The following is a 27,678-nucleotide window of genomic DNA, read 5'->3' as shown; positions in this document are numbered from 1 at the left end:
CGAACGGGGGAGCCAGCGCAGCACCGAGGGCACTGGGAGAGGAGAGGGAGGGCTCATTAGGACCGAGCCTTCCCTCTCCTTAGGTGAGTATCTGACTTTTTTTTTTTTTTTTTTTATTAGCGGTACCCATTGGCTTTAAATGCTCAAATTGTAATACAGTAGCAATAAAAAGTATGTGAACCCTTTGAATTTCTGCACAAATTGGTCATAAAATGTGATCTGATCTAGACAATCACAGTCTGCTTAAACTAATACCACACAAATAATTAAATGTTTCCATGTTTGTATTAAACACACCATGTAAACATTCACAGTGCAGATGGAAAAGGTATGTGAACCCTTGGATTTAATAACTGGTTAAACCTCCTTTGGCAGCAATAACTTCAACCAAACATTTCCTGTAGTTGCAGATCAGATATGCACAACGGTCAGGAGTACTTTTTGACCATCCATCTTTACAGAACTGTTTCAGTTCAGCAATATACTTGGGATGTTTTGGTGTAAATCACTTTCTTGAGGTCATGCCACAGCATCTCAATCAGGTTGAGGTCAGGACTCTGACTGGGCCACTCCAGAAGGTGTTTTTTCTTCCGTTTAAGCCATTCCTTTGTTGATTTACTTCTATGCTTTGGGTCATAGTCCTGTTGCAACACTCATCTTTTGCTGAGCTTCAGCTAGTGTACAGATGGCCTTAAGTTCTCCTGCGAAATGTCTTAATAAACTTGGAAATTAATTTTTCCTTCGATGATAGCAATCAGTCCAGGCCCTGACGGATCGCTATCATTGTTCATCGTCCAAGCCCTGATGGATTGCTATCATGGTTTGGGGAAAAGCAGCCCCAAACCATAATGCCCCCACCACCATACTTCACAGTTCGGATGAGGTTTTGATGTTGGTGTATTGTGCCTCTTTTTCTCCACACAGTGTTGTGCATTTATTTTAAACAACTCAATTTGGTTTCATCTGTCCACAGAATATATTATTAGTACTGCTGTGGAACATTCAGGTGCTATTTTGCAAACTTTAAACATGCAGCAATTTTTGGGGGGACAGCAGTGACTTCAGCTGTGGTATCCTCCCATGAACTCCATTCTGTTTAGTGTTTTGTGTATCATAGATTTGCTAACAGGGATGTTGGCATATGCCAGAGACTTTTGTAAGTCTTTAGCTGACACTCTATAATTCTTCTTCACCTCATTGAGCATTCTGTGCGGTGCTCTTGCAGTCATCTTTACAGGACGGCCACTCCTAGGGAGAGTAGCAGCAGTGCTGAACCTTCTCCATTTATAGACAGTTTGTCTTACCATGGACTAATGAACAGCAAGGCTTTTGGAGACACTTTTATAACCTTTTCCAGTTTCTGTGCAGAGATGGTGAAGTCCGCTCAAACCGTCCACCTTAGACAGTCAGAGCGAGAATGAGGCAACTTTACCCCAAGTAGACATTTATCCAAGAAGGTGATGCTCCGTTCAATGATCCAGCAAGAATAGAAAATCTTTATTGTAGCAGTAAAAACCGACACCACATGTCTGCTAACATGTTTCGGACACACAATGGTCCTTAATCATAGCAGTTTCTGAGAGCTCTTTTGTGCGAGGCATCATTCACATCAGGCAACGCTTCTTGGGAAAAGCAAACTCAAAACTGATGTGTGTGTTTTTATAGGGCAGGGCAGCTGTAACCAACAGCTCTAATCTCATCTCATTGATTGGACTCCAGCTGGCTAACACCTCACTCCAATTAGCTCTTGGAGAGGTCATTAGTCTAGGGGTTTACATACCTTTTCCATCTGCACTGTAAATATTTACATGGTGTGTTCAATAAAAACAGGGAAACAATTAATTATTTGAGTGGTATTAGTTTAACCAGACTGTGATTGTCTATTGTTGTGACTTAGATGAAGATCAGATCACATTTTATGACCAATTTGTGCAGAAATCCATATAATTCCAAAGGGTTCACATACTTTTTATTGCTACTGTATTTGTATATTGAAGTGAAGTTTGTGCCATAGATTGGGATGAAGGACCTGAAAGGAAACTGTGGTGATCACCTAGGATCCTCATTCTGGTTTATTTTCCTTTCTGAAGTAAGAGGAAAGCAATAGCTGTATGCGAGTCATAGGAAACTGATCCACTTCAAAAGAATCCTAGAAATCACAATAAAGTGGAATATCTATAACGGATTTCAACTCTTCAATACCAAGGGGTGGATGTTATCTGGGCCAAGTGCTTTACTTAAACTTACTTTCCCCTCTTGCTGAATGAGGTGGCTTGGGAGCAGTCCAGAGCTGTATTATGAGACAAGAGTATCCCCTTGGTAAAGGCAGAAGCAAATAATGCATTTTAAATCTAAGCTTCAGCTCGTTCCTCCACAATTGAGTTCTCTGCCTGCTCTTTTAGAAAATTTTAGATTCTCAAACCTTTTTTCTTTTTGAATTTATTTGTATTTTACTTGTAAAACTTTATGTCAATGTAGTGCTAATAGCAGAGAAGACAGAATAATAATAGTCCCATTTCTCACGTACACTGTAGTCTGCACACACTGGATTGAAAGCATTGGTTCCGCAGGCAAATATGGTCTTGTCATGGAAAAGGAGAACCTTCACAAAATTTCTGCACTCATCCTAAAGGGGAAAAAAGCAAGGCTTCAATTATCAAAAGAGAATGTTGACATTACAACACATTGTCATAAATAGTGTTGCTGTATGAATGTTTGTTTACTTATTCAGAAACTCGGATAATTTTAAATGCCAAAGCACTTCAGAACCTACATGTCCCGAGTCACATAGCTGCGTTCCACATAAGATTTCATATGATTCCAATACTTCCTCGTTCTGGCTTGACTCATGATTTTATCCAGGTATAAAAGTGCTCAAGGGCATTATCCAGATTTCCTAATAAGGAAGCCCAGATTCCAACAGCAACTCTAGTCATAAAGATAAACATATATGTTACGAAGTAGGTGTGTTTTGGCCTCACGGTCAGTTGGGCACAGGGTGTTAATTACTGTTCTCCCTCAGAGGGTAGCAACTCAGTGAGAGAAGTAATTCGGGGTCTGACTATCCCGACACACGAATTACACTGTTTAAAAGGCTGTGTGATCATAGACGCAAAAACATTACATCTATGGCGGCACCCAGGTCAGGCGCAGTGTGGGGAAGAGAGCATGCCAAAGTGACCTGCTTTGTACAATACGGGAGTCATCCAGAATGTAACAGCCATTTTCATTTAATCAATTAAAGAAACATTTTATTTATTTTAAACTTGCCTACAAAATAACTTTTCATACTAACAGTTAACTGAGTTGAATTAGCTGAGCTGAAAAAAGAAATCCTTCTACTGAGTATAACCAGAAAATATGATAAAAGCACTAGCCTGCACCCTTACAAATCTGAGTTGATCAAGAGGAAGGTGAAAACCCTTACAGGGCTTAACCTCCCTGGCGGTAAGCCCGAGCTGAGCTCGGGCTATGCCGCGCCGGGGGAGATCTCAGCCCCTGGTGGGGCGATTTCCATGCTGTAAAGTGCTGTGCGCGCAGCCAGCACTTTGCTAGCCGCGCGCACAGCTTGATCGCCGCACGCAGCGGCAAAAGAGGGCCCCCCCCGCCAGAGCCCTGCGCTGCCCGGACCAATGAGTTCCGGGCAGCGCTATGGGCTGGATCGGGTGTCCATGACGTCATCCCGATCGTCGCCATGGCGACAGGAGAAGCCAAACAGGGGAACGCGTTATATACGCGTTCCCCTGTTTGCTATAGATGCCGGCGACGATCGCACTAGAGGGACACATGCGCCCTCTAGTGGTGTTTCATGTAGCTACCACTCTGGTAGCTTTACATGAAACAAAAATTTTTTTTTTAAAAAAAAAAAAGGATTTTTGCCAATTTGGCAAAAAAAATAAACCGCCAGGGAGGTTAAAGGGAAGGTCCAAGCAAAATAAAAAAAAATTTGTTTCACTTACCTGGGGCTTCTACCAGCCCCATGCAGCCATCCTGTGCCCTCGTAGTCACTCACTGCTGCTCCAGTCCCCCGCTGGCAGCTTGCCGACCTTGGAGGTCGGCGGGCCGCATTGCGTACATTTTTACGCATTCCCGCTAGTGCAGGAACATTAACACATACATTTGTACGCGTTACTGGTGCAACGCGTAAAAATGTACGCATTGAACCAGTAACGCATAAAAATGTATGTGTTAATGTTCCTGCACTAGCGGGAATGCGTAAAAATGTACGCAATGCGGCCCGCCGACCTCCGAGGTCAGCATGCTGCCAGCGGGGGACTGGAGCGGCAGTGAGTGACTACGAGGGCACAGGATGGCTGCATGGGGCTGGTAGAAGCCCCAGGTAAGTGAAACTCATTTTTTATTTTGCTTGGACCTTCCCTTTAAGCCGATTAATTCTAAAAGGGGAACAAATCCTTCCTAACCCCAGACGGTGATCAGATAACATCCCTGGATCAACACCTCTGGGAACTACTTAGTTACTAATTATTGCCATGGATGTCCTTGAATGCAAGGAAAGTATCAAAGCCCCTGGTAAACGCAGGAACAGAATGTTCCATAGATAATGTCTGTGGTAAGATATTCCACATTTTAACTAATTTTACTGTAAAGAAGCCCTACTTAAATAAATGGCAAAACTTTTTTCCTCCAAGCGCACATCTTGTGCCCTAGTCCTTTGCACAAACCTAGGGACAAAAAGCTAATCTGCCAAGCTTTTATATTGCCCATTGATGTATTTATACATGTTAAATATATGTTCTCTAAAGAGGCCCATACACTGGTCGATTTCAGCCATCAATCAATTCTATAGAATCGATCGAGCAGAAATTGATTCTATCAACTGTATCGATCGATTCGTGGCCGATTTCGATGGATTTGATCTGACAGGATGGAAAATCTAGGTCGATCTGCTGCCATGGCCCATAGAGTTGCATTGGATCAAATTGTCCAATAATGCATTTAGATAGATTTCCAATAGATTTAATTCTGAAATCTATTGGAAATCTGTTCCTAGTGTGTGGCACACATCAGATAGATTCCTGTCAGATTCATAGTTACATAATTGCATAGTTATTTGGGTTGAAAAAAGACATACGTCCATCGAGTTCAACCTGAGAACAAAGTACAACACCAACACCAGCCTACTCCCACACATATCCCTGTTGATCCAGAGGAAGGCGAAAAACCCTTACAAGGCATGGTCCAATTAGCCCCAAAAGGGAAAAAAATTCCTTCCTGACTCCAGATGGCAATCAGATAAAATCCCTGGGTCAACATCATTAGGCATTACCTAGTAATTGTAGCCATGGATGTCTTTCAACGCAAGGAAAGCATCCAAGCCCCCTTTAAATGCAGGTATAGAGTTTACCATAACTACTTCCTGTGGCAATGCATTCCACATCTTAATCACTCTTAGTGTAAAGAACCCTTTCCTAAATAAATGGCTAAAACGTTTTTCCTCCATGCGCAGATCATGTCTTCTAGTCCTTTGAGAAGGCCTAGGGACAAAAAGCTCATCCGCCAAGCTTTTATATTGCCCTCTGATGTAATTATACATGTTAATTAGATCCCCTCTAAGGCGTCTTTTCTCTAGACTAAATAAACCCAGTTTATCTAACCTTTCCTGGTAAGTGAGACCTTCCATCCCACGTATGAATTTTGTTGCTAGTCTCTGCACCTGCTCTAAGACGGCAATATCTTTCCTGTAATGTGGTGCCCAGAACTGAATTCCATATTCCAGAAGTGGCCTTACTAGAGACTTAAACAGGGGCAATATTATGCTAGCATCTCAAGTTTTTATTTCCCTTTTAATGCATCCCAAAATTTTGTTAGCTTTAGCTGCAGTGGCTTGGCATTGAGTACGATTATTTAACTTGTTGTCGATGAGTACTCCTAAGTCCTTCTCCAAGTATGATGTCCTCAACTGTATCCCATTTATTTTGTATGGTGCTAGACCATTGGTACGACCAAAATGCGTGACTTTACATTTTTCAACATTGAATTTTATCTGCCATTTATGCGCCCATATAGCCATCCTATCCAGATCCTTTTGCAATATGTCCCCATCTTCTTGAGAGTTGGCGATTCTGCACAATTTTGTATCATCTGCAAAAATAGCAACATTGCTCACTACTGCATCTACTAGGTCATTAATAAATAAATTGAAGAGCACTGGACCCAGTACAGACCCCTGTGGGACCCCACTGCTAACAGTCTCCCATTTTGAGTATGATCCATTAACCACAACTCTTTGTTTTCTGTCCATTAGCCAGTTCCCTATCCATGCACACAGACTCTTCCCCATTCCTTGCATCATCAACTTTTGTACCAGACTTTTGTGGGGAACAGTGTCGAAGGCCTTTGCAAAGTCCAAGTATATCACATCTACAGCATTCCCAATATCCACATTAGCGTTCACTACCTCATTCGACTTGACAGGCTCTGACAGAAATCTATCTGATGGTTGAATCTGCTTCAAATCTATAAGTGTATGGACACCTTTAGTCTTCTTTTCTCCTAAAATAAATAAACCCATTTTATCTAATCTTTCCTTGTAAGCAGTGGCATAACAATCTCCCCAACAGCCCCTGCAACTGGGGGAGAGGGGCCTGAGGGGAAAGGAAGCAGTTGGGGGCCCGGCTCTGGGGCTCAGCGCCCACCCAGATAATGGGCTACAGGCTGTGTCTGTAGAACCTGACCTCATTAAGACAGTGCTGTGCATTGAACAAAAGATGAAGACCAGCACCATCCAGAATTTTAGTTCTTAAGTGGAACAGTAGTTTTGCACAGCACAGAAGGAAAACAGAAAAATGCGCCCTATATGTATACTGTATGTATGTATGTATGTATGTATGTATGTATGTATGTATGTATGTATGTATGTATGTGTATATATATATATATATATATATATATATATATATATATATATATATATATATATATATATATATATATATATATATATATATATATACATACACATACATACACACACACACACACAGTGTTGCTCATAATTATTCATAACCCTGGCAAATTTTGACTTAGTTAATTTCATTCAACCAGCAAGTAATATTTTGATGGGAAATTATATAGATGTCTTCAAAAAGATAATAAGATGAGGTACAAGAAGCATTATAGTGGGTAAAAACATTTCTCAGCTTTTATTTACATTTGAGCAAAAAGTGCCCAGTCCAAAATTATTCATTCTCAATAATCAATAGAAAAGCCTGTATTAGCTATTACAGCAATCAAACGCTTCCTATAATTGCAAACCAGATTTTTGCATGTCTCCACAGGAATTTTTGCCCATTCATCTTGAGCAATGAGTGCCAAATCTTTCAGGTTGGAAGGTCTTCTTGCCATCACTGTGATCTTTAGCTCCCTCCACAGATTCTCAATTGTATTCAAGTCAGGACTCTGGCTGGACCACTCCAAAACGTTAATGTTGTCTGCTAACCATTTCTTCACCACTTTTGCTGTGTGTTTTGGGTCATGGTCATGCTGAAATTTGCACTGGTGCCCAAGGCCAAGTTTCTTTGCAGACTGCCTGACATTGTCCTTGAGAATCCTCATGTATTGCTCTTTTTTTCATGGTGCCGTTTACTGTGATTAGGTTCCCTGGTCCATTGGCTGAAAAACACCCCCAAAGCATTAGGTTCCCACCACCATGTTTGACAGTGGGGATGGTGATCTTTGGGTTGAAGGCTTCTCCTTTTTTTACACCAAATAAATCATTGTGGCCAAACAATTCAAATTTTGTTTCATGTGTCTATAACACAGAACACCAGACGTTTTCTTCTTTGTCCAGATGAGCATTTGCAAAGGCCAAGCGAGCTTTTGTGTGCCTTATCTGGAGAAGTGACATTTTTCTTGGTCTGCATCCTTGGAGCCCAGCAGTGTGCAGTGTCTTTTGGATTGTCTGCCTTGCGACATTGCCACTAACAGAGCCCAGATTTACCAGGATGGCCTTGGTGGCGATCCTTGGATTCTTTTTCACCTCTCTTACTATCCTCCTGGTCACTTTTGGCTTCAGACTACGTACTACTACGACTACGAGATTTTCCACAGTGCGGAACATCTTGTTTTTTTTAATAATACTTTGCACTGTGGCCACTGTAACATGAAAACATTTAGAAATGGGCTTGTAGTCCTTTCCTAACTTGTGAGCAGCCACAGCCTCTACAGAGGTGCTCAGTGTTGATGATACTGGCAGATGCTGTTTACTCCTATCTGTTATTGCCTGATGAAGTGGGTTTGTATCCCGCAAAATGCATTGCACTTTATTTGGAGTATCCAATAAAATAGTTTTGACTGAAAATCCACAATTGTATGTTCTGCTTGGAGGAGGTAAGTCCACCACTACCTCCTCTATTACCAAGATGGGTTTCTAAATTCTTTTAGTGTTTTTTATCCTGTTGGCACCTCTGTTATCCTACTATCTACATCAAGTCCACCCTTGGTGGAGGGTTGTACCCTTCCTTCTTCTTCTATAGAGAGCGACTTTTTAATCCTGAGTGGGGTCAGGACAATCTCTCCACCTGCTTTGACAGTGGTTGCCTACTTGATAACCCTGGTTTGTGAGTATTAAATTAATATTATTACTCTTCCAATTATACATTACCAGTACATACTACACTATATTGGGCTCTTGGTGTTCTCTCTTTTTCTCAACTGCAGAGAACTGCTGTTTTTCACCTGTTGAGATGATTAAAACAGCTGTTCCCAATTAATCAGAGTAATTAGGATGCTGTCGAACAGCTTGTACTATTTGGAATAGTATAGAACTGTGGATTTTCCCACAAACTGTGACAGTTTGTGAAGGGAATGAATGATTTTGGACTGGACACTTTTTGCTCAAATGTAAATAAAAGCTGAGAACTGTTTTTTCCCCCACAATAATGCCTCTTGTACATTGTTCTAATATTTTTAAAAGACACCCATGTCATTTCCCGACAAAAAATGACTTGCTGGTTGAATAAAAGTAAGTTTTAGTCAAAATTTGCCAGAGGTATGAATAATTATAGGCTGCACTGTATATGTGTGTGTGTGTGTATATATATATATATATATATATATATATATATATCAACATGATTGCAATTCAAAATAAGTTATTTATTCCCTTAAGTGTCCATGCAGCCTTCTTTATATTGGACAAACCACACAGAGGATGCAAGATAGATTGTCTGCACATAAAAGTACAATTAGAAAACAGACAGTAGAATTAGCTGTTCCATTCCACTTTAAAATTCTGCGACTGCCTAACGCACGATGGTGGCTGCATAGTGGCTCTCTCAGTCCTCGATCACGCCATATGACATAATCTTGAGAGGAACGCACGCCATATGACATAATCTCGAGAGGAGCGAGATTAGACAGGAGTTCGCATGAGAGCGAGGTCCCGTCAGTAAACAAAGAAGACGCAGTGATCAGACTGCCAGCCCGTGATCAGAGCTGACAGGCTGATTTCATTTACAGAAGAAAATATATTTATACAGCGCTGCGATCTCCTGCAGTGCTGTAGAGAAGACAGCCTGTCACTTAGCTGTCCCACAAAAGGGCTCATAATCTAATCCCTGCCATAGACATATGTCTATGTATGTATCATGTAGAGAAGGAACACACCAAAGGACCGCTCACACCGAACCAGTACAGTGCCAGGACAGCCAATCCAATAGTATACAGTGAACAAGGAAGCCCGCACGATGTCCTAAAATCAAGATCCTTTATTGTGGACGTATCCAAAATTAATTACATATTTTCACACACCTGTGGCTGACATGTTACGGACCGATTGGTCCTTAATCATAGCGGAGATGACATGACACAGGATTGCCCTATGTACCCTCCTCCCGTGGAGAGACCCTCCCCTAACCCCACAGACAGGAAGGGATATTCACAATACCATTATGACCAATATTGGACATCAGAATATACCATCACCTGTCGTTATAAACGCAACCCAATCTAAAAACCCATAGAGTCTCACGGCTCATAAGTAGTTTGGATATATCTCCACCCCTTTTGTTCTGGAGTACCCTTTCCAAGCCATGAAAGGAGAAAGAGGACATGTCGCCATGATGAACCTGGCGAAAATGTTTCGCCACGTTCGAAACATTTGCACTCAGCCAACCCGGACCACAATAATGTTCCCCTATTCTAGCGCGTAAGGGTCTGGTAGTACATCCCACATATTGCAGGGCACACTTACTGCAAGTAACAAGGTATATAACATTTGGGGTCCCACAATGAATTAATTGTTTAATTGGGAACCTGTGCCCGTTAGAAGTTGACGTAGCAACTCGTGTTCGCATATGTACATTACAATAACGACATGTCCTAACTCCACACCTGTACGAGCCTGGTAAATTAAGCCAAGTGGAGGTCCCAGGTCTAGAGTCAAATAAACTCGGGGACAAGGCTCGAGCCAAGGTAGGAGCGCGCCTACTGGCAAAACGTACGCCCTGCTGTACAACACTACGTACAGTGATGTGAAAAACTATTTGCTCCCTTCCTGATCTCTTATTCTTTTGCATGTTTGTCACACTTAAATGTTTCTGCTCATCAAAAACCGTTAACTAACATAATTGAACACAAAATGCAGTTTTAAATGATGGTTTTTATTATTTAGTGAGAAAAAAAATTCCAAATCTACATGGCCCTGTGTGAAAAAGTGATTGCCCCCCTTGTTAAAAAATAACTTAACTGTGGTTTATCACACCTGAGTTCAATTTCTGTAGTCACCCCAGGCCTGATTACTGCCCCACCTGTTTCAATCAAGAAATCACTTAAATAGGAGCTATCTGACACAGAGAAGTAGACCAAAAGCACCTCAAAAGCTAGACATCATGCCAAGATCCAAAGAAATTCAGGAACAAATGAGAACAAAAGTACTGTAATTGAGATCTATCAGTCTGGTAAAGGTTATAAAGCCATTTCTAAAGCTTTGGGACTCCAGCGAACCACAGTGAGAGCCATTATCCAAAAATGGCAAAAACATGGAACAGTGATGAACCTTCCCAGGAGTGGCCGGCCGACCAAAATTACCTCAAGAGCGCAGAGAAAACTCATCCGAGAGGCCACAAAAGACCCCAGGACAACATATAAAGAACTGCAGGCCTCACTTGCCTCAAATAAGGTCAGTGTTCACGACTCCACCATAAGAAAGAGACTGGGCAAAAATGGCCTGCATGGCAGATATCCAAGGCGCAAACCACTTTTAAGCAAAAAGAACATTAAGGCTTGTCTCAATTTTGCTAAAAAAAATCTCAATGATTGCCAAGACTTTTGGGAAAATACCTTGTGGACCAACGAGACAAAAGTTGAACTTTGTGGAAGGTGCGTGTCCCGTTACATCTGGCGTAGAAGTAACACAGCATTTCAGCAAAAGAACATCATACCAACAGTAAAATATGGTGGTGGTAGTGTGATGGTCTGGGGTTGTTTTGCTGCTTCAGGACCTGGAAAGCTTGCTGTGACAGATGGAACCATGAATTCTACTGTATACCAAAAAATCCTGAAGGAGAATGTCCGGCCATCTGTTCGTCAACTCAAGCTGAAGCAATCTTGGGTGCTGCAACAGGACAATGACCCAAAACACACCAGCAAATCCACCTCTGAATGTCTGAAGAAAAACAAAATGAAGACTTTGGAGTGGCCTAGTCAAAGTCCTGACCTGAATCCTATTGAGATGTTGTGGCATGACCTTAAAAAGGCAGTTCATGCTAGAAAACCCTCAAATAAAGCTGAATTACAACAATTCTGCAAAGATGAGTGGGCCAAAATTCCTCCAGAGCGCTGTAAAAGACTCGTTCCAAGTTATCACAAACGCTTGATTGCAGTTACTGCTGCTAAGGGTGGCCCAACCAGTTATTAGGTTCAGGGGGCAATTTCTTTTTCACACAAGGCCATGTAGGTTTTGAGTGTTTTTTCTCACTAAATAATAAAAACCATCATTTAAAACTGCATTTTGTGTTCAATTATGTTATCTTTGACTAATAGTTAATGGTTGTTGATGAGCAGAAACATTTAAGTGCGACAAACATGCAAAAGAATAAGAAATCAGGAAGGGGGCAAATCGTTTTTCACATCACTGTAAATCCTCATCCCCCTCCAATATTGGGAGGTATTTCTTAAGGATAGAGACAATCTTATTATATTCAACACTATAGGTTGTAACAAAAGTTGGCTTGGAGCTGCTGGCACCATTACTGCCCATATTCTCCAAGAGCTGGTCCCTACTCCGAGAATTGGCTCGCATTTTGCCCCTCCTAACTCATTCCAACTGGAAGTGAACTGCAGGTTAAGGGCATTAGAATTTAGATATCCCATGAATATATGAATATCCTCAGGGACCACGCAACATCCCCCTGAATGCGGCCCCCACCCCCAAAGATGTGGCATTCCTCCCACCACCCCATATAGAGGTTGGCTAGGGATGGAGAAAATTTTGCCCCCATGGAGGCGCCACACCTCTGGAGGTAGAAGCCGCCATCAAACATGAAATAATTGCGGGTCAGGAGGTACTCGACGGCCAAACAAATAAAGGTCTGGAGATTATCAGGATAGGCGGAATATTTGACAAGATGATGTTTAATAGCCTCAATGGCCAAACTGTGGGGTATACAGTACATGAATAAAGGGCCTTAACATCAATGGTTATCCATGTATAATATTCCCTCCAGATAAGGTTGTTAAAACTAGAAAGAAGATGTTTTGTATCTCTAATAAAACCCGGAAGGCGTTTCACCAAGGGTTGTAACATCAAGTCTACCCACTCACTCAGGCGCTCCCCCAGAGATCCAATTCCATCACAATGGGCCTGCCTTCTGGGGGAACACCCGGCTTATGGATCTTAGGGAGGTGATGAAAAATCTGGGTGACTGGATGGGTGACTCCCAAATAGTCCACCATCTTCTGACCCAGAACTCCCAAACTGTGTCCTAAGGATAATAAATCAAGAAGTTCCTTTTGTGGGACCCCAAATGTTATATACCTTGTTACTTGCAGTGCGTGTGCCCTGCAATACGTGGGATGTACTACCAGACCCTTATGCGCTAGAATAGGGGAACATTATTGTGGTCCGGGTTGGCTGAGTGCGAATGTTTCAAACGTGGTGAAACATTTTCGCCAGGTTCATCATAGCGACATGTCCTCTTTCTCCTTTCATGGCTTGGAAAGGCTACTTCAGAACAAAAGGGGTGGAGATATATCCAAACGACTTATGAGCCATGAGGCTCTATGGATTTTTAGATTGGGTACTAGACTCCCCAAAGGCCTGAACTCCGGTTGGGACTTAGCTTTACTTACTTGAATGCCGGTTGCCACTTTAGCACTTTTTGTACTGTAGCTGTCCAGCTCTCAGTTTTAGTGTACATTATTTGATTTTATATACTAACGTTTTATTATGCATATGCAACAGATTATGGGCCATCAGATGTTATTTTTCTGTTGTGTTTATAACGACAGGTGATGGTATATATTCTGATGTCCAATACTGGTCATAATGGTATTGTGAATAGCCCTTCCTGTCTGTGGGGTTAATGGAGGGTCTCAGATTGAAGGGACCACCTCCTCCATAGGAGGAAGGTATATAAGGCAATTCTGTGTCATGTCATCTCAGCTATGATTAAGGACCAATTGGTCCGAAACATGTCAGTCAGAGGTGTGTGAAAATATGTAATTTTTTTGGGATACGTCCACAATAAAGGATCTTGATTTTAGGACATCGTGCGGGCTTCCTTGTTTCCTATGTATTATGTAGAGGAGTGTTTCTCAACATTTTATTGGCATGTACCCCTTTTAAAACCTTGTACTCACCAAGTACTCCCTAGCATAGTAAGCCTTTTCACAAGTACCCCTTGGAAAATATGTATTTAATTGTTGTACATGATAATTGATTCTAAACAATTTCCAAGCATCTACTATTGCTTTTAATTGGCTAAAACACTAATTGGGTTTTGTTTAAACAAAATTTATCATTTTCTAAAAATGTGTTAATCTTGGTTAAGTATATCAAGCCAAAGTACCACCTGGAACCAAGAGACATACCCCCTGGGATACCACACGTTGAGTACCTAGGATGTAGAGAATGCAATGTAGTCTAGGGTCAATTTAGGGGGAAGGTAGGGAAATAAAAAACATATTTTTTAATAAAAAACAAAACATAAAATATTGAGGAAGGCCCTAAAGAAAGCATGGGATAGAGATAGAGATGAACTAATTAAGACAGCAGAAAAAACAGGAGAAAGAGAGGACTAGAAATGACAGAGAGGAAAAAGACACACAGAAATCAAATAATAAATTAGATTGATTACCACATATGGAGGTCACTGGGAAAAACTGCATCAGGTACTAGACCGTCACTAGCATATATTAACGGAATCCTCACAGATAGAAGAGATAATAGACCCTCTTCCCAAAATAACAGCTAGACGATCCACAAATCTAAAAGATATGCTGGTTAATAGTGAGTACAAAATGAGCCCTGCTCCAAGTACAAGTACGTGGCTAAATAAGACCCAATTAAAGGGAATGTATAAGTGCAGTGGCTGTAAGGCATGTCCGTATGTACATAAGACCCAAACCTTTTGGGATAGCGGGGGGACTGTTGAGTATAAAATAGAATCCTTTATTAATTGTGAGACAGAGAATACTGTTTACATGATCACCTGCCTCTGTGGTCTTATGCAGTAAATAAAAACATGGATACTACCAGAGTCGGATTAAGACCACACAGGGCCCCAAGCAAAGCAATAAATTTGGGGCTGTTAAGCTTGGGGGTGTAATCTCCACAGTCAGCATACAACACATAAGCTGACGTGAAGGAGGTACACACACCAGCACAAGGGATCAGGATATCCCCAGTTTAGTGGAGGAGAGGACTGACTCCAATAGGAGATTGTGGTGCACAGAGCCGGTGCAGATCTGAACAGCCACAAACACTTTCGTAATAACGTCTCAGCGCAAGGTAGCGCTGAGCGCATAAACCAGGACTGAGGAGATCAGGACAGGTAGACAGAATGAACGCTTGCTAGCTAGCGATTACTTAGCGACAGCAAGCGTCCAAAACCAGACAGACTGGAATGAGGCAGCCAATGCGTTGCGGCGATGGCGTGCCTCACAAAGACAGGACAGGAGAGACAGGAAATAGCAGGATCGAGATAGATGAACGTAACACAGATAAATATACAATAAGTATGTTTTCCTAGCGTATTACAATTACAGCTATCAATGAAACTATTCGTAACGTCTGACTAACATATGTATATATTGGCAATGAACCGATATATGACATAAGCAGGAACTCTGACTAAGACTGAAGTAATACAGGGAACAGGACTCAGAAGGATTCGCTATCTCTTCGCAGAGATGAACGCAATCCACAAACAGGACCAGGAACAGGATTCAGAAGGATTCGTTATCTCTTCGCAGAGATGAACGCAATCCACAAACAGGACCAGGAACAGGATAACTAGCTCAGCACGGGTGTTCACGATACGCGCAAACTACCAAAACGTGCTGGAAAACTGACTAGCTGAACACAGGAAATAAACAGTTCGTGTACGTATATATCAGCGACACTGATATATTAACGTAACACGAATACAAGGAAAATAACAAAATGCGCAAGTAAGCGTATATATTGGCGATGAACCAATATATGACACAAGACAAGCAAGTAGCAACTTCTAGAACAAGAGCAGAACTAGGAGGACTCGCTGACCCCTTCGCAGGAGTCAGCGCAGTCCACACGGACCAGGAACGAGGTGGGGCACGAGCAGAGTAACAGATAGAGTCTGAAACTATGATAGCCCATGAGGCATTGCAGGAAGCAGTTCTTTATACTGAGGTCATCCAATGGGAGCAGACCTGCAGATTCCCACACAAGTGAATGGTAATTAATCACAGGCTGATAGCAGGAAAAGGCAGACAATGATATGCAGCCTGCAGGAAAGGGACCGCCCCTCCACTGCAGCAGACAATGTTTGTTTACACAAAAGCATATTAAACTGTCATAAACTTCAGAGCGACTGCAGATGGAATCAGCAACTAGTTTAAGTGCAAACCAAACTATGCAAGCAAATGCATGTAATGACATTAGAACTGCTTGGTTTGCAATACCAGTGCAGTCAGCAGTAAACGCTGCAGAAGCGATCATAACAGTACCCCCTCCCTTAAACGCGGCCTCTGGACGCCTATGAAAACTGACATATTTCTCCTGAACCACCCAAACCAAAAAATCAGAAGTGGGAAATCCAGCAAACTGATCTGACTGAAAATTCATGAAGGTCGGATCCGTCCGACAAAACCAAATTCCCGAATCAGTCTCACCAAAACTAGACCAATTGGAACCAGAACCTACCGAACCATGCCCGTCAGCACTACAAGCCTCAGTGTGACACCCATCAGAACCACGACTTCCAGAAAACAACCCCAAGAAACTCTCTGCGCGATACCCACCGCCTTCCAAGGACTGTCCAAAAACGCCAAAGCCTTTGCAATGCCCACCGGAACTGTCCCTACCAACACAAAACCCACCGTTGAACCAGTCCAAGGTACCAGGACAAGTTTCCTCAGAGATCTCCCAGAACACTTGGAAGCTCCAAAGAGATCCCCACAGGTCAGAACGCCCCTTAGGCTCACATGGAGAACTATCAAGAACCCCTATGGAACCCAGGGCAACTCCAGAGTCAGGGTCACAAGGACAAACATCAAGATCAGGGCTTTTAGGGACCAGAACCATCTCCGGGCATGCAGGCCAACCGGCAACATCAGAACATGTCTCCACTAGGGAAGCACGTGAGCACGCTAACACAGACACATCTGGGCAGTCTGGCATACGAAGCACATCTGGGCACACCGGCACAAGAGAAACCTCTGGGCATGTCAAGGAACTGCGAACCTCAAAGTCAGTCAAGACAGGACCGAAACCAGAACTGGGCAAAAAAAATTCATCATGACTAGACTTCATAGTTACTGGATTCTCACTAAAAACTGCAGGATCAGACTTAGATGTCGCTGATTCCAGCAGGGTTATTAACAAATCATGTTCAGGGGCATTTACAAGACAGGGCAAATCTTCTGATGTATGTACTGAACTAGACAGGGTTCCCATAGCTTCTTCTGGACTAGACAGAGACTCATCAAATACACTGGACTGGAGCTCATGAAGGGCTGCAAAACAAGTCAATATTGCAGCAATCCCCACTGAACTAGGCAAAACTGAGTAACTCACTGGACAGGAAGGGGGCTCTGGAACTTCTGCCACACCGGCCAGAGAACCAGAATTTTCCAGGATACAGGGCTGGGTTTCAGAAACACTCATTAACCCGGACTGAAATTCTGAGATTTCTATTATTTTTTCCAGCGAGTCAGAATTATCCATGTTACAGGGCAAGACTTTTGAAACATTCAGAGGACAGGGCTGGAGTTCCTCGGCTGTTACAACACTGGAGAGGGACTCAACAACATTGGTTAAATCAGACTGTGTACAGGGCAAGGTATCTAACACACTTGCTGACGAGGACAATATTTCAATGGCTTCTGCTTCGCTGGGCAGAAATTCATCAAGTTTTATTAGAGCAGACTGTAATTCCAAAACAGCTGCTAGACAAGTGAATATTACTGCAACACCAACTGAGGTAAGCAGTGCTTCAGCCTCCTCTGCTAAAGGGTTTAAAGTATCCAAAGTACTGGGTGAAGCATAAGACTCTGCGACCACAGCTTCACTGGACAGGATCACTGAACAGTCCATATTGCAGGGCAAAACCATGGAAGCACCTGCTGGACAGCATAATGATTCTGTGACCTGAGTTTCATTGGAGAGATCTACTGCACAATTCATGGTACAGGGCAAATTTATTGGAAAATTTTCTGAACAAGGTAATAATTCTGCGATTTCAGGTTCACATAGCAGATGCTCTGAGCTATTCACGAAACTAGAGCGAGGTGTAGAAACAGGAAGATCAAGACACAATGTTTGCGCATCTGAATCACCATTCATTTGTAAAATTGGAAAATTCAGATGCTGGGGTTCTGAGTTTACTAGACAGGATTGCTGGGACTCGGAAACTGATGTAGTGCATCTATTGGCATCTGCTGGATCAGACAGGAGTTGAACTTTATTAACACAGGTAATTTCTGCAGAAGTGTTTGCAGAGACAGGCAAGATTTTTCTGGTGTCTGTTTCACTAAACAAAGAGTCATGAGTACTGGCTAGGCTGGACTCGAAAGTCAGCAGGACCTCTGGGTCCTCTGCTGAGAAATTTGTGCAGGGCAAGATTAAGGAAGTATTAGTAATTTCTGTCTTACTGGGAAGTAACACTGAGTTATCCATGGTACAGGGTGGAATTACAGGAACTTCAATTTCACACAAAAGGAGCTCAGAATCATTTGCTGAATCAGCCAAAGGTGCTGAAGCAGGCGAGTCCTCAGGAACTGAGGAAGTGGAACAATCTCCACTTGACAGTGTGTCTTCCCTGGTATCAACTGATTGAATTGCATAAAAATCGTCCAGAATCATTCTCCACACATCGATCAATGGAGCCACAAAGTCATACCCACACACACCAGTTTTTATTAGGTTATAAGCAGACTTAATGCATGCATTCAATACTAATTCACTTTTTGCACTGTAAAACTGACAAAATGAACTTGCATCTTTCTTCCATTCATAGACCAGAGCTTCCATCTCTCCTTTCTCAAATGGAGGATCCCATGCATATTTAACAGCTGAGCATTCCGGCTGATCATAGTTTGCAAATGTGTTAGTGGCAGAAACATACATTGGGTTATTTAGCAGGTGATTGGCCGATTTCTTATTCCTAAGGATCTCCAATACCTGTAGCAAGTGTTGAACTGTAGTGTATGCAAATTTCCCTTGCTGCACGAATAAATTGATCTGTTCAATACTCTGTAATATATCTTCATAATCATATTCAGATAATTCATTTAAACAAGAACCTTTATTTTCCCTGGCTAGCAATGAAAGTTCATTAGTAGTTTCATAGGTCCATTTGACTCCCCTGAATGGTGACTGAATTTCATTATCTGCTAATGGTGGAGTCTCGTTACAGATCTGATGCGCAGTCGCCAAGGGCAACGACTCCGCTGATTGTAACGCTTTTCTTTTGGAGCGTTTACGTTTGGCTTTAGACCCTGCTGCCTTAGCAGAAGAAAAGTTATCAGAACAATTATCTGCTTGCTGATTATTTTTGTAGGCAGTAGAAGGAGCAGCTGATTGACAAGCTGCCAGGAGCTTATCAAAAGGGCTAGGCAAATCGGTTTTGCGCAGCCAGTTATGGATCACAAACGCTAGAAATTCCAGTGGTCTTTCTTTTAAATTGGTATGATCCAAGACATCGTAGGCCCACTGAAACAATCTTCCCTTAAATAAAACATAAACTAGCTGGGGGGCCCACGTTGAAACAGGAGTAGCCTGGAGCTCAGGATTGGCCAGGAACCTGGCACATTCAGAAAAAAACTCATTTTCTGTTTCAGAATTGAGCTTCTCAAATTTCTTAAAGGAACAGGAACCAAAACAAACAGTGTCATTTTTGCTGGGAACCCCCCCCACAATGGGGATTGGTAATGGGGCTATCATAATGTTAAGCTTGGGGGTGTAATCTCCACAGTCAGCATACAACACATAAGCTGACGTGAAGGAGGTACACACACCAGCACAAGGGATCAGGATATCCCCAGTTTAGTGGAGGAGAGGACTGACTCCAATAGGAGATTGTGGTGCACAGAGCCGGTGCAGATCTGAACAGCCACAAACACTTTCGTAATAACGTCTCAGCGCAAGGTAGCGCTGAGCGCATAAACCAGGACTGAGGAGATCAGGACAGGTAGACAGAATGAACGCTTGCTAGCTAGCGATTACTTAGCGACAGCAAGCGTCCAAAACCAGACAGACTGGAATGAGGCAGCCAATGCGTTGCGGCGATGGCGTGCCTCACAAAGACAGGACAGGAGAGACAGGAAATAGCAGGATCGAGATAGATGAACGTAACACAGATAAATATACAATAAGTATGTTTTCCTAGCGTATTACAATTACAGCTATCAATGAAACTATTCGTAACGTCTGACTAACATATGTATATATTGGCAATGAACCGATATATGACATAAGCAGGAACTCTGACTAAGACTGAAGTAATACAGGGAACAGGACTCAGAAGGATTCGCTATCTCTTCGCAGAGATGAACGCAATCCACAAACAGGACCAGGAACAGGATTCAGAAGGATTCGTTATCTCTTCGCAGAGATGAACGCAATCCACAAACAGGACCAGGAACAGGATAACTAGCTCAGCACGGGTGTTCACGATACGCGCAAACTACCAAAACGTGCTGGAAAACTGACTAGCTGAACACAGGAAATAAACAGTTCGTGTACGTATATATCAGCGACACTGATATATTAACGTAACACGAATACAAGGAAAATAACAAAATGCGCAAGTAAGCGTATATATTGGCGATGAACCAATATATGACACAAGACAAGCAAGTAGCAACTTCTAGAACAAGAGCAGAACTAGGAGGACTCGCTGACCCCTTCGCAGGAGTCAGCGCAGTCCACACGGACCAGGAACGAGGTGGGGCACGAGCAGAGTAACAGATAGAGTCTGAAACTATGATAGCCCATGAGGCATTGCAGGAAGCAGTTCTTTATACTGAGGTCATCCAATGGGAGCAGACCTGCAGATTCTCACACAAGTGAATGGTAATTAATCACAGGCTGATAGCAGGAAAAGGCAGACAATGATATGCAGCCTGCAGGAAAAGGACCGCCCCTCCACTGCAGCAGACAATGTTTGTTTACACAAAAGCATATTAAACTGTCATAAACTTCAGAGCGACTGCAGATGGAATCAGCAACTAGTTTAAGTGCAAACCAAACTATGCAAGCAAATGCATGTAATGACATTAGAACTGCTTGGTTTGCAATACCAGTGCAGTCAGCAGTAAACGCTGCAGAAGCGATCATAACAGGGGCCCCCTTCCTCAGCCACCCCGTTAAAAGGCCCCTCCAATATAGGTGGCCGGATGTCCCTGCAGTATAGGTTGTTGGATGTCCCCCTACTATAGGTAGTAGTAGCCAGATGTCCCTCCAGAATAAATAGCAAGACAACCCCTAGGAAAGGTAGCCAGATGTTCCCCCAGTATAGGTAGCCAAGTGACCCCCCCCATAGCCAGCTGTCACCCCCCAGTATAGGTAGCCAGATGTCAACAGATGTATGGTCAGTTTAATTCCCCAAGGCTCATTCCTCTCCCCCCTACCCCCACGCGGCCGGTGCTCCGCATTCTGGCTATCCCAGTCTGCATGGGGGACAAGGGGTTAAAGAGGTCTGGGAGGGGGGACCCCACGTCATTTTTTTTTTATATTTCCCACACTCAGAACGAAGTAAGTAAAACTCTTCCCACTTGGGGGAATCTATGAAAATAAAACACTATTGTTACCTGTGCAAAAAAAACTGACATTTTCCGCATTTAAAAGACATTTTTGCCCTTGAAACTTAAAAATCGATTTTCTCAAAAACTATAAGGTCTTTTTGAAAAAAAAAATTTCCTCTTATTCCCACTGATCCCCTTAATATACCCTGTGAATTTGGTGTTCCTAAATTTTAAGCAGGCTTTGCTATTAACCGTTAAAGTCGGCGGGTTTTTAAATGTATATATTTTTCCTTTGAAACTTTAACATCGATTTTCTCAAAAACTATAAGGTCTTTTTGAAAAAAAAAAATTTCCTCTTATTCCTTCTGATCTCCTTAATATATTCTCCAAATTTGAGGCTCTTAGCACTTAAGGGAGCTTTGCTATTAACCCTTAAAGTCGGCGGCTTTTTTATATTATACGGGAGCGTAATATTACGCGATTACGGCAGACTGTGTAATTTCAATGGGAGTTTACTGTCTTACGTGTAATTTGTTACGCGTAACAACGTAACCTACGGTCTACGCGTAATTAATTACGCGTAATACCGTAACCTTACACGTAACGCTTACGGTGCATTTGTAGTGAATTACGATGCGTAATTACGCTAATGCGTAATTTCGGCCCAGCACTGGGTAACACATCTTTACTGACCTCCCTCCTGGCACCATGATCCCTGCCTTGCTAATGCTAATTTCCAAAAGTTTTGGTACCCCTCCTTCCATCACTGTTTTCACTCCAATCCCCCTCGCCCCCCTTAACATTCATGCCTTTTTGGTGGTCAGTGGCAGTGCATCACTGCCTGCACACAACCCACTTTACTATAGTATGAAACCCTACAGGCCACATCCATACTCAGTCCTGACAGGTGGAAAAGCCATTATGATCAGATCATAGTGAAAGAATCAGCCTGTAACAATTGATGCATGCTTTAGATTATGGTTTCTAATAACAAGATTGGAGAAGGAAGAAGGCAAAGCAGGCGGTTTTGGTGCACGGCGCTCAGCACCGGCTACCCAAACCTGGAGCTCCATAGCAGCAATAATATGCTGTGCGGGGCACATAAGGGAAATTCGGGGCTCCGGTGATCGCCGTACCCCAAATTACACCTCCCTCAGAGTTGCGACGACTTGGAGGGGGAATTGTATTGAACGCTGCCGGGGAGTTTAGTGGCAGTAGGAAGAGCCGTCAATTCGGCGCTCCCGACGCCCAACTCACCCGCAGCGTACAAATACTAAGGGCTCAGACACACTATAAGCGATTTTCTGAGCACTTTTAGCCATCAGAGCTTTCTGAGAGCTTTTAAAAAAAATGCTCAAATTGACTTACATTAAAATCATGGTAAAATCGCAATCGCGGTAAAATCGCTCAGAAAAGTGCTTCTAGTGTGTCTGAGCCCTTATGCAGAGAAGGGAAGAAGCGGCAAGGAGAGAAAAGCTGAAAGAGGGATGGTGCACACCAGATCGGTTCTGAAGCGTTTTTTTAAAATGCTTGCAGGGTTTAAACCGCTTGGCTAATGAAAGTGAATGGGCTGGTGCACACCAGAGCGGCTCGTTTTTTCCACAAACATACTCAGGGGCTGCAGCATTTTTTAGGTTTCTGAGGCGTTTCTGCCTCAATGTTAAAAAGTATAGTATAAGTGGAAAACTGCTGTAAAAAACGCTATATCAGAGCGGTTTTCCAGGTGTTTTTCTTACAGAAGCTGTTCAGTAACAGCTTTTACTGTAACAATATTTGTAATCTTCTACACAAAACGCTCCCAAAAACGCTAGGCATGTTTAGAAAACGTCTCTAAACATGCCTAGAATCGCTCTGCTTCAAAAACCTCTAGCGTTTTGCTGATCTGCTAGAGGTTTTTGATGTGCACTGGACCAGAGAGGGAAGAAGATATTTGCCTCACCAGGATTGCACTTTTATTTAGCTTTCCTGTATGACAAGAAGACACAGACACCCAGCACTAGGGAAAGAGGAAGACAAAGGTGAATGAAGGAGGGCTGGTGCACACCAAGAGCGATTTGAAAGGCGCTTGGCTAATGTTACTGAGGGTGTTGCCACAGCAGCGTTGTGATTTTTTCAAAATCGCAAGCATGCTGCATGTATCATTTTTTGAAACAATTAAATCAAAAATCGCTCTGAAAACCGCTTCACAAAATCGCACTCGCAAATTGCTAGCGATTGCTATTGCGATTTTGCATTGCACTAGCCCAGAGGAGGAGTGGAGAGAAATTGAGAATAGCCTGGGATGGAGCAGAGATCTTATCTGTATTGCAGTCCCACATCACACAGAGGCTTCTTGCCTGTAATAGGACTCCTGTCCCTGCTAGTCTCTCACAAAAGTCAGAAAGCAATCCTCCTGGAGTCTAGGGACTGTCAAAAACTTTTCAACTTGTTTAACACCTTATAAGCACATGCAGTCATTACCACAATGGGGAGAGACCAGACAGATTTTTGCCCACAGACCTTCCAGGCAAGCACTGCATCATGCTGTGTATATTTACCAGCTTGACTGTCCTCTAATTGCACTTCTATCAGCTAGCCTAGTGTTTTACATTGCCTTACAACAACAAACCTGAATACACCAGGTACCGGACCGGCCCTAAATCACTGAATGAAAGGTCTGGGGGAAATCTCCCCTTTTCCCCCCTGTAATAGATACTTTGCTCCTCTCTGCTCACACTCTGCCAATAATGCCACAGTGTGTCAAACTATTACTATGTGTCAAAACATTTTTATTAGTGGAGAACGCTGGACAGAGATCACACAAATAACATTAGTCATTCCAAACCCCAGCCTGTGTATGACAGCTAAACTAAGGAGGGGAGGGAGGGTATTATCTAGGAGGAAACACTGTCTGTATGTGTCTGTCTTATTATCTGTTACAGAGAGAAATCCTGAAGACTTTTTTTGAACGGACCATAAAGAGTTACATCAACAGAGGCAATAAATCTTTATTGGAGCTGCCGGGGCCCTGACCTTTTAATAGATCAAAGCAGCTGCCTGTGTTGCCTGGTGGATAATCCGGCTCTGGATACTACCCTTGGTAAACACTATGCACAATACCATGGATCCAGATTGCAGGGTACCGTTTTTAAAGGGGCCCATACACCTAACGATTTTCCTGCCGATATACGGCCGATTCGATCACAGTGATCAAATCGGCTGTGAAATCGCCGCGCACACCGCTGACAGAACGATCGATTTCCGTCCGAAATCGATCGTTCCTGTCAATTCCCGTCGATCTGTCCGTGCGGAAGATTTCTCTCGATCGGCGGCGGGTCGGGAGTGCGTCGATAGCGGCATTCAAATGCCCGACGACCGACGCAATACAGCGGGTATACATTACCTGTTCCAGCAGGCGCGAGTCCCCTGGTCCCCGCTGTCTTCTTTCCACGCTGGGTTCCGGACCGGCTGCAGCTACACAGAACTTCCTGTCCCAGCAGGAAGTTTAAGCAGTAGAGCGACCTCTAGTGTTTAAACTTCCCCTGGACAGGAAGTTCAGTAGCTGCAGGAACGGTCTGGAGCCCGGAGCAGAGAAGAAGACAGCGGGGACCAGGGGACTTGCGCCGGCCGGAACAGGTAATGTATCCAGGGGGGGTGGGTGGCAGTAGCGGCAGCTCCACAGATTGTGATCGGTTTCAGGCTGAAATCGATTCACAATCTGTTTGCAGTAAAGGTGGCCATACGATCCCTCTCTGATCAGATTCGATCAGAGAGGGATCTATCTGTTGGTTGAATCTGATGGCAAATCGACCAGTGTATGGCCACCTACAAATTGAATATATCTAAACGGAGGAAGGGGGAAAAAACAAATGAGTTGCTGTGTAAAGAAAGTATGTGGATTTGTCGATTACAGACACTTCATACACATAGATTAAATGGTGAATTTGACCTAAAACCCTTCTCAAAAAACAGGTATATACTTGAGCTATTAGTTGTGAGAAAACACATCAAATGAAATATAATACTAGCCAGAGATAGGCGCCTGAATGAGATTGTGTTACTGTATCTGTGTGTTGTGAGTGAATAGCTCTATAGGGAGTACATTATATTGTGTGAAACGATAGGTATTTTGCCACCAATGCCCCCTATATGCCTAAAAATGTCACAATTAATATAAATTGTCGACATTAACTTTTCTCATATAGATGAAGCATAGGTGTCTGCTTCACTGAAGACTGCCATTGATATACATCTACTGCTTTGTGTTTTCTTGCTGAATGGAGGTTTTCTGCCTAATATAGCAACGGATATGGCTACATAGTAGGAGTTGTAAGATCTGGAACTGTAATCAAAATATTGAAAAGTTGAGAATAACTTTCGGCAGACCTGCTGTAGAGTACTTTGAAAATTATTGTGATATGTGTTAGAACTGTCCTGTCAGCTGCGATGCCATAGAAGGCGGAGACTCGCTGCCAGGGAGGTTGGACTTTACCCATAAAGAGGAAGGCTGGGCACTCCCAGCTCACATCCTGACGAATCGCCCACAAGAGGGGTGGGAAACGGGTCGATGGGCGGAGCCAGCGCGTCACAGTGACACTCTCCATACACTGCCCTGACCGCAGGCAGCCAACATAACACAACCAGCCTGGAGCATATAGTACATAGCGTGTATCATCCCCGCACGGCTGTTGATTGTATACTGCCGACTACTATGACTTCTCGCCGCTGATTGCTGAGCGAAGTTAGTTTCAAATTTTTTTATTAATGAATATAGTGAATATTAACAGCACTTGAATAAACCCTTAAAGTGAACCTAAAGTCACTAAAAATAACGAGATTAACTCACCTGGGGCTTCCCTCAGCCCCCTGCAGACGATTGGTGCCCTCGCAGCCCCGCTCCGATGGCCTAGGACCCGCCGGCGAGCACTTCTGGTTTCGCCGTCACCAGCCGACAGGCATGGGAACGCGAGTGATTGTTCGCGTTCCCAGCCTGTATATCGCCCCCTATGCTGCTATTGCAACCTCCTGGCTGCAATAGCAGCATAGGGGGCGATATACAGGCTGGGAACGCGAACAATCACTCGCGTTCCCATGCCTGACGGCCAGTGACGGCCAAACCGGAAGTGCTCGCCGGCGGGTCCTGGGACATCGGAGCGGAGCTGCAAGGGCACCGATCGTCTGCAGGGGACTGAGGGAAGCCCCAGGTGAGTTAATCTCGTTTTTTTTAGTGACTTTAGGTTCACTTTAAGCAAGGGCAATGTTACATTATAAAATCAATTTGTAAGTAACAAAGAAACAAGATTAACAACAAGATTAACAAACATACAGGTCGGATGATTATTCCTATAGACGTATGCATATATAATTTTTTGGGATGACAAGTTAGTGTATAGTGTTACTCCTACAAGGAGAGAGCACTGAATCTTAGGCCTAACGCTGGGGAGGCCGAAAGCCATGGCTGCCAAGTTCGCGTAAAGGACAGGGTAGCATCATTAATTATAGCTAGTAGCCTCTCAGATATTAATATCTCTGTTATAATGGAGTCTGTCATTTTCAGTGACAGATTTGGTTTCAGCCATTGGCAGGCAATGTGGAGTCTGGCAGCTTTAGCTATATGTTGTGCCAGCCTATGTTGTGGGTATTTCCACTTTTGCGGCTTATGCCCAAGAAGTAGCTGAAGTGGATCCGGTGAGAGGGATATTTCAAGGGCTGTGCCTATAGCGGTGGCTACCTGAGCCCAATATCTCTGAGCTACGGGACAGAACCACCATATATGAGCCATATCACCTAGTTGTCCACATTGTCTAAAGCAGCAAGAAGGTTTATCGTTAGACATAGCATGAAGTTTCTGAGGGATGAGATATGTGCGATGTAGAATTTTAAAGTTTGTTTCTATATGGGAAAAATAGCTACTGCCCTTAGCCAAGGTGAGGCAGCATTTGGACCATTGTTTAAGTGTGAGGTTCGTACCCAGGTCGGCTTCCCAAGAAGTCATTGTTGGGATCTTTACTATGTCTAAGAGTTGAGATATAACTGAGTAGAGGTAAGAGATAAGTCCGCCCTCCAGAGGTCTCTGGTCACACCAGTGTTCATAAGTAGTGCGTGGTAAGATAGGTGGCGAGGATTGGTTCAGTGAGTTCAAAAAGTGATAAATTTGTAGGGCCCTAAAATATTCTTTAGGCGGGAATGAAGTATGGGAGCAAAATGATGCCCATACTTCATTCCCGGGAATTGGGAAGCAATTGTCGACCAGGAAGTTGGAGATAGTTAGGAGGTTATGCGAAATCCACC

The 27,678-nt window shown here is 43.2% G+C and overlaps 1 protein-coding gene across 1 annotated transcript in view; it reads right to left on the bottom strand.

Annotated features, from left to right (window-relative positions):
• The window catches only part of LOC137509098 (semaphorin-6B-like), a 729,870-nt gene that overhangs the window by 675,646 nt on the left and 26,546 nt on the right, over positions 1 to 27,678 (bottom strand). The window contains exon 2 of the mRNA XM_068233804.1: positions 2,528 to 2,626. Coding sequence (XP_068089905.1) covers positions 2,528 to 2,626 — 99 coding nt within the window. The remainder of the gene's footprint in view (positions 1 to 2,527; positions 2,627 to 27,678) is intronic.

The sequence above is a fragment of the Hyperolius riggenbachi genome, chromosome 1 (assembly GCF_040937935.1).
Source record: "Hyperolius riggenbachi isolate aHypRig1 chromosome 1, aHypRig1.pri, whole genome shotgun sequence".
Classification (NCBI taxonomy): Eukaryota; Metazoa; Chordata; class Amphibia; order Anura; family Hyperoliidae; genus Hyperolius; species Hyperolius riggenbachi.
This window is presented reverse-complemented; position numbering and strand designations above follow the sequence as displayed.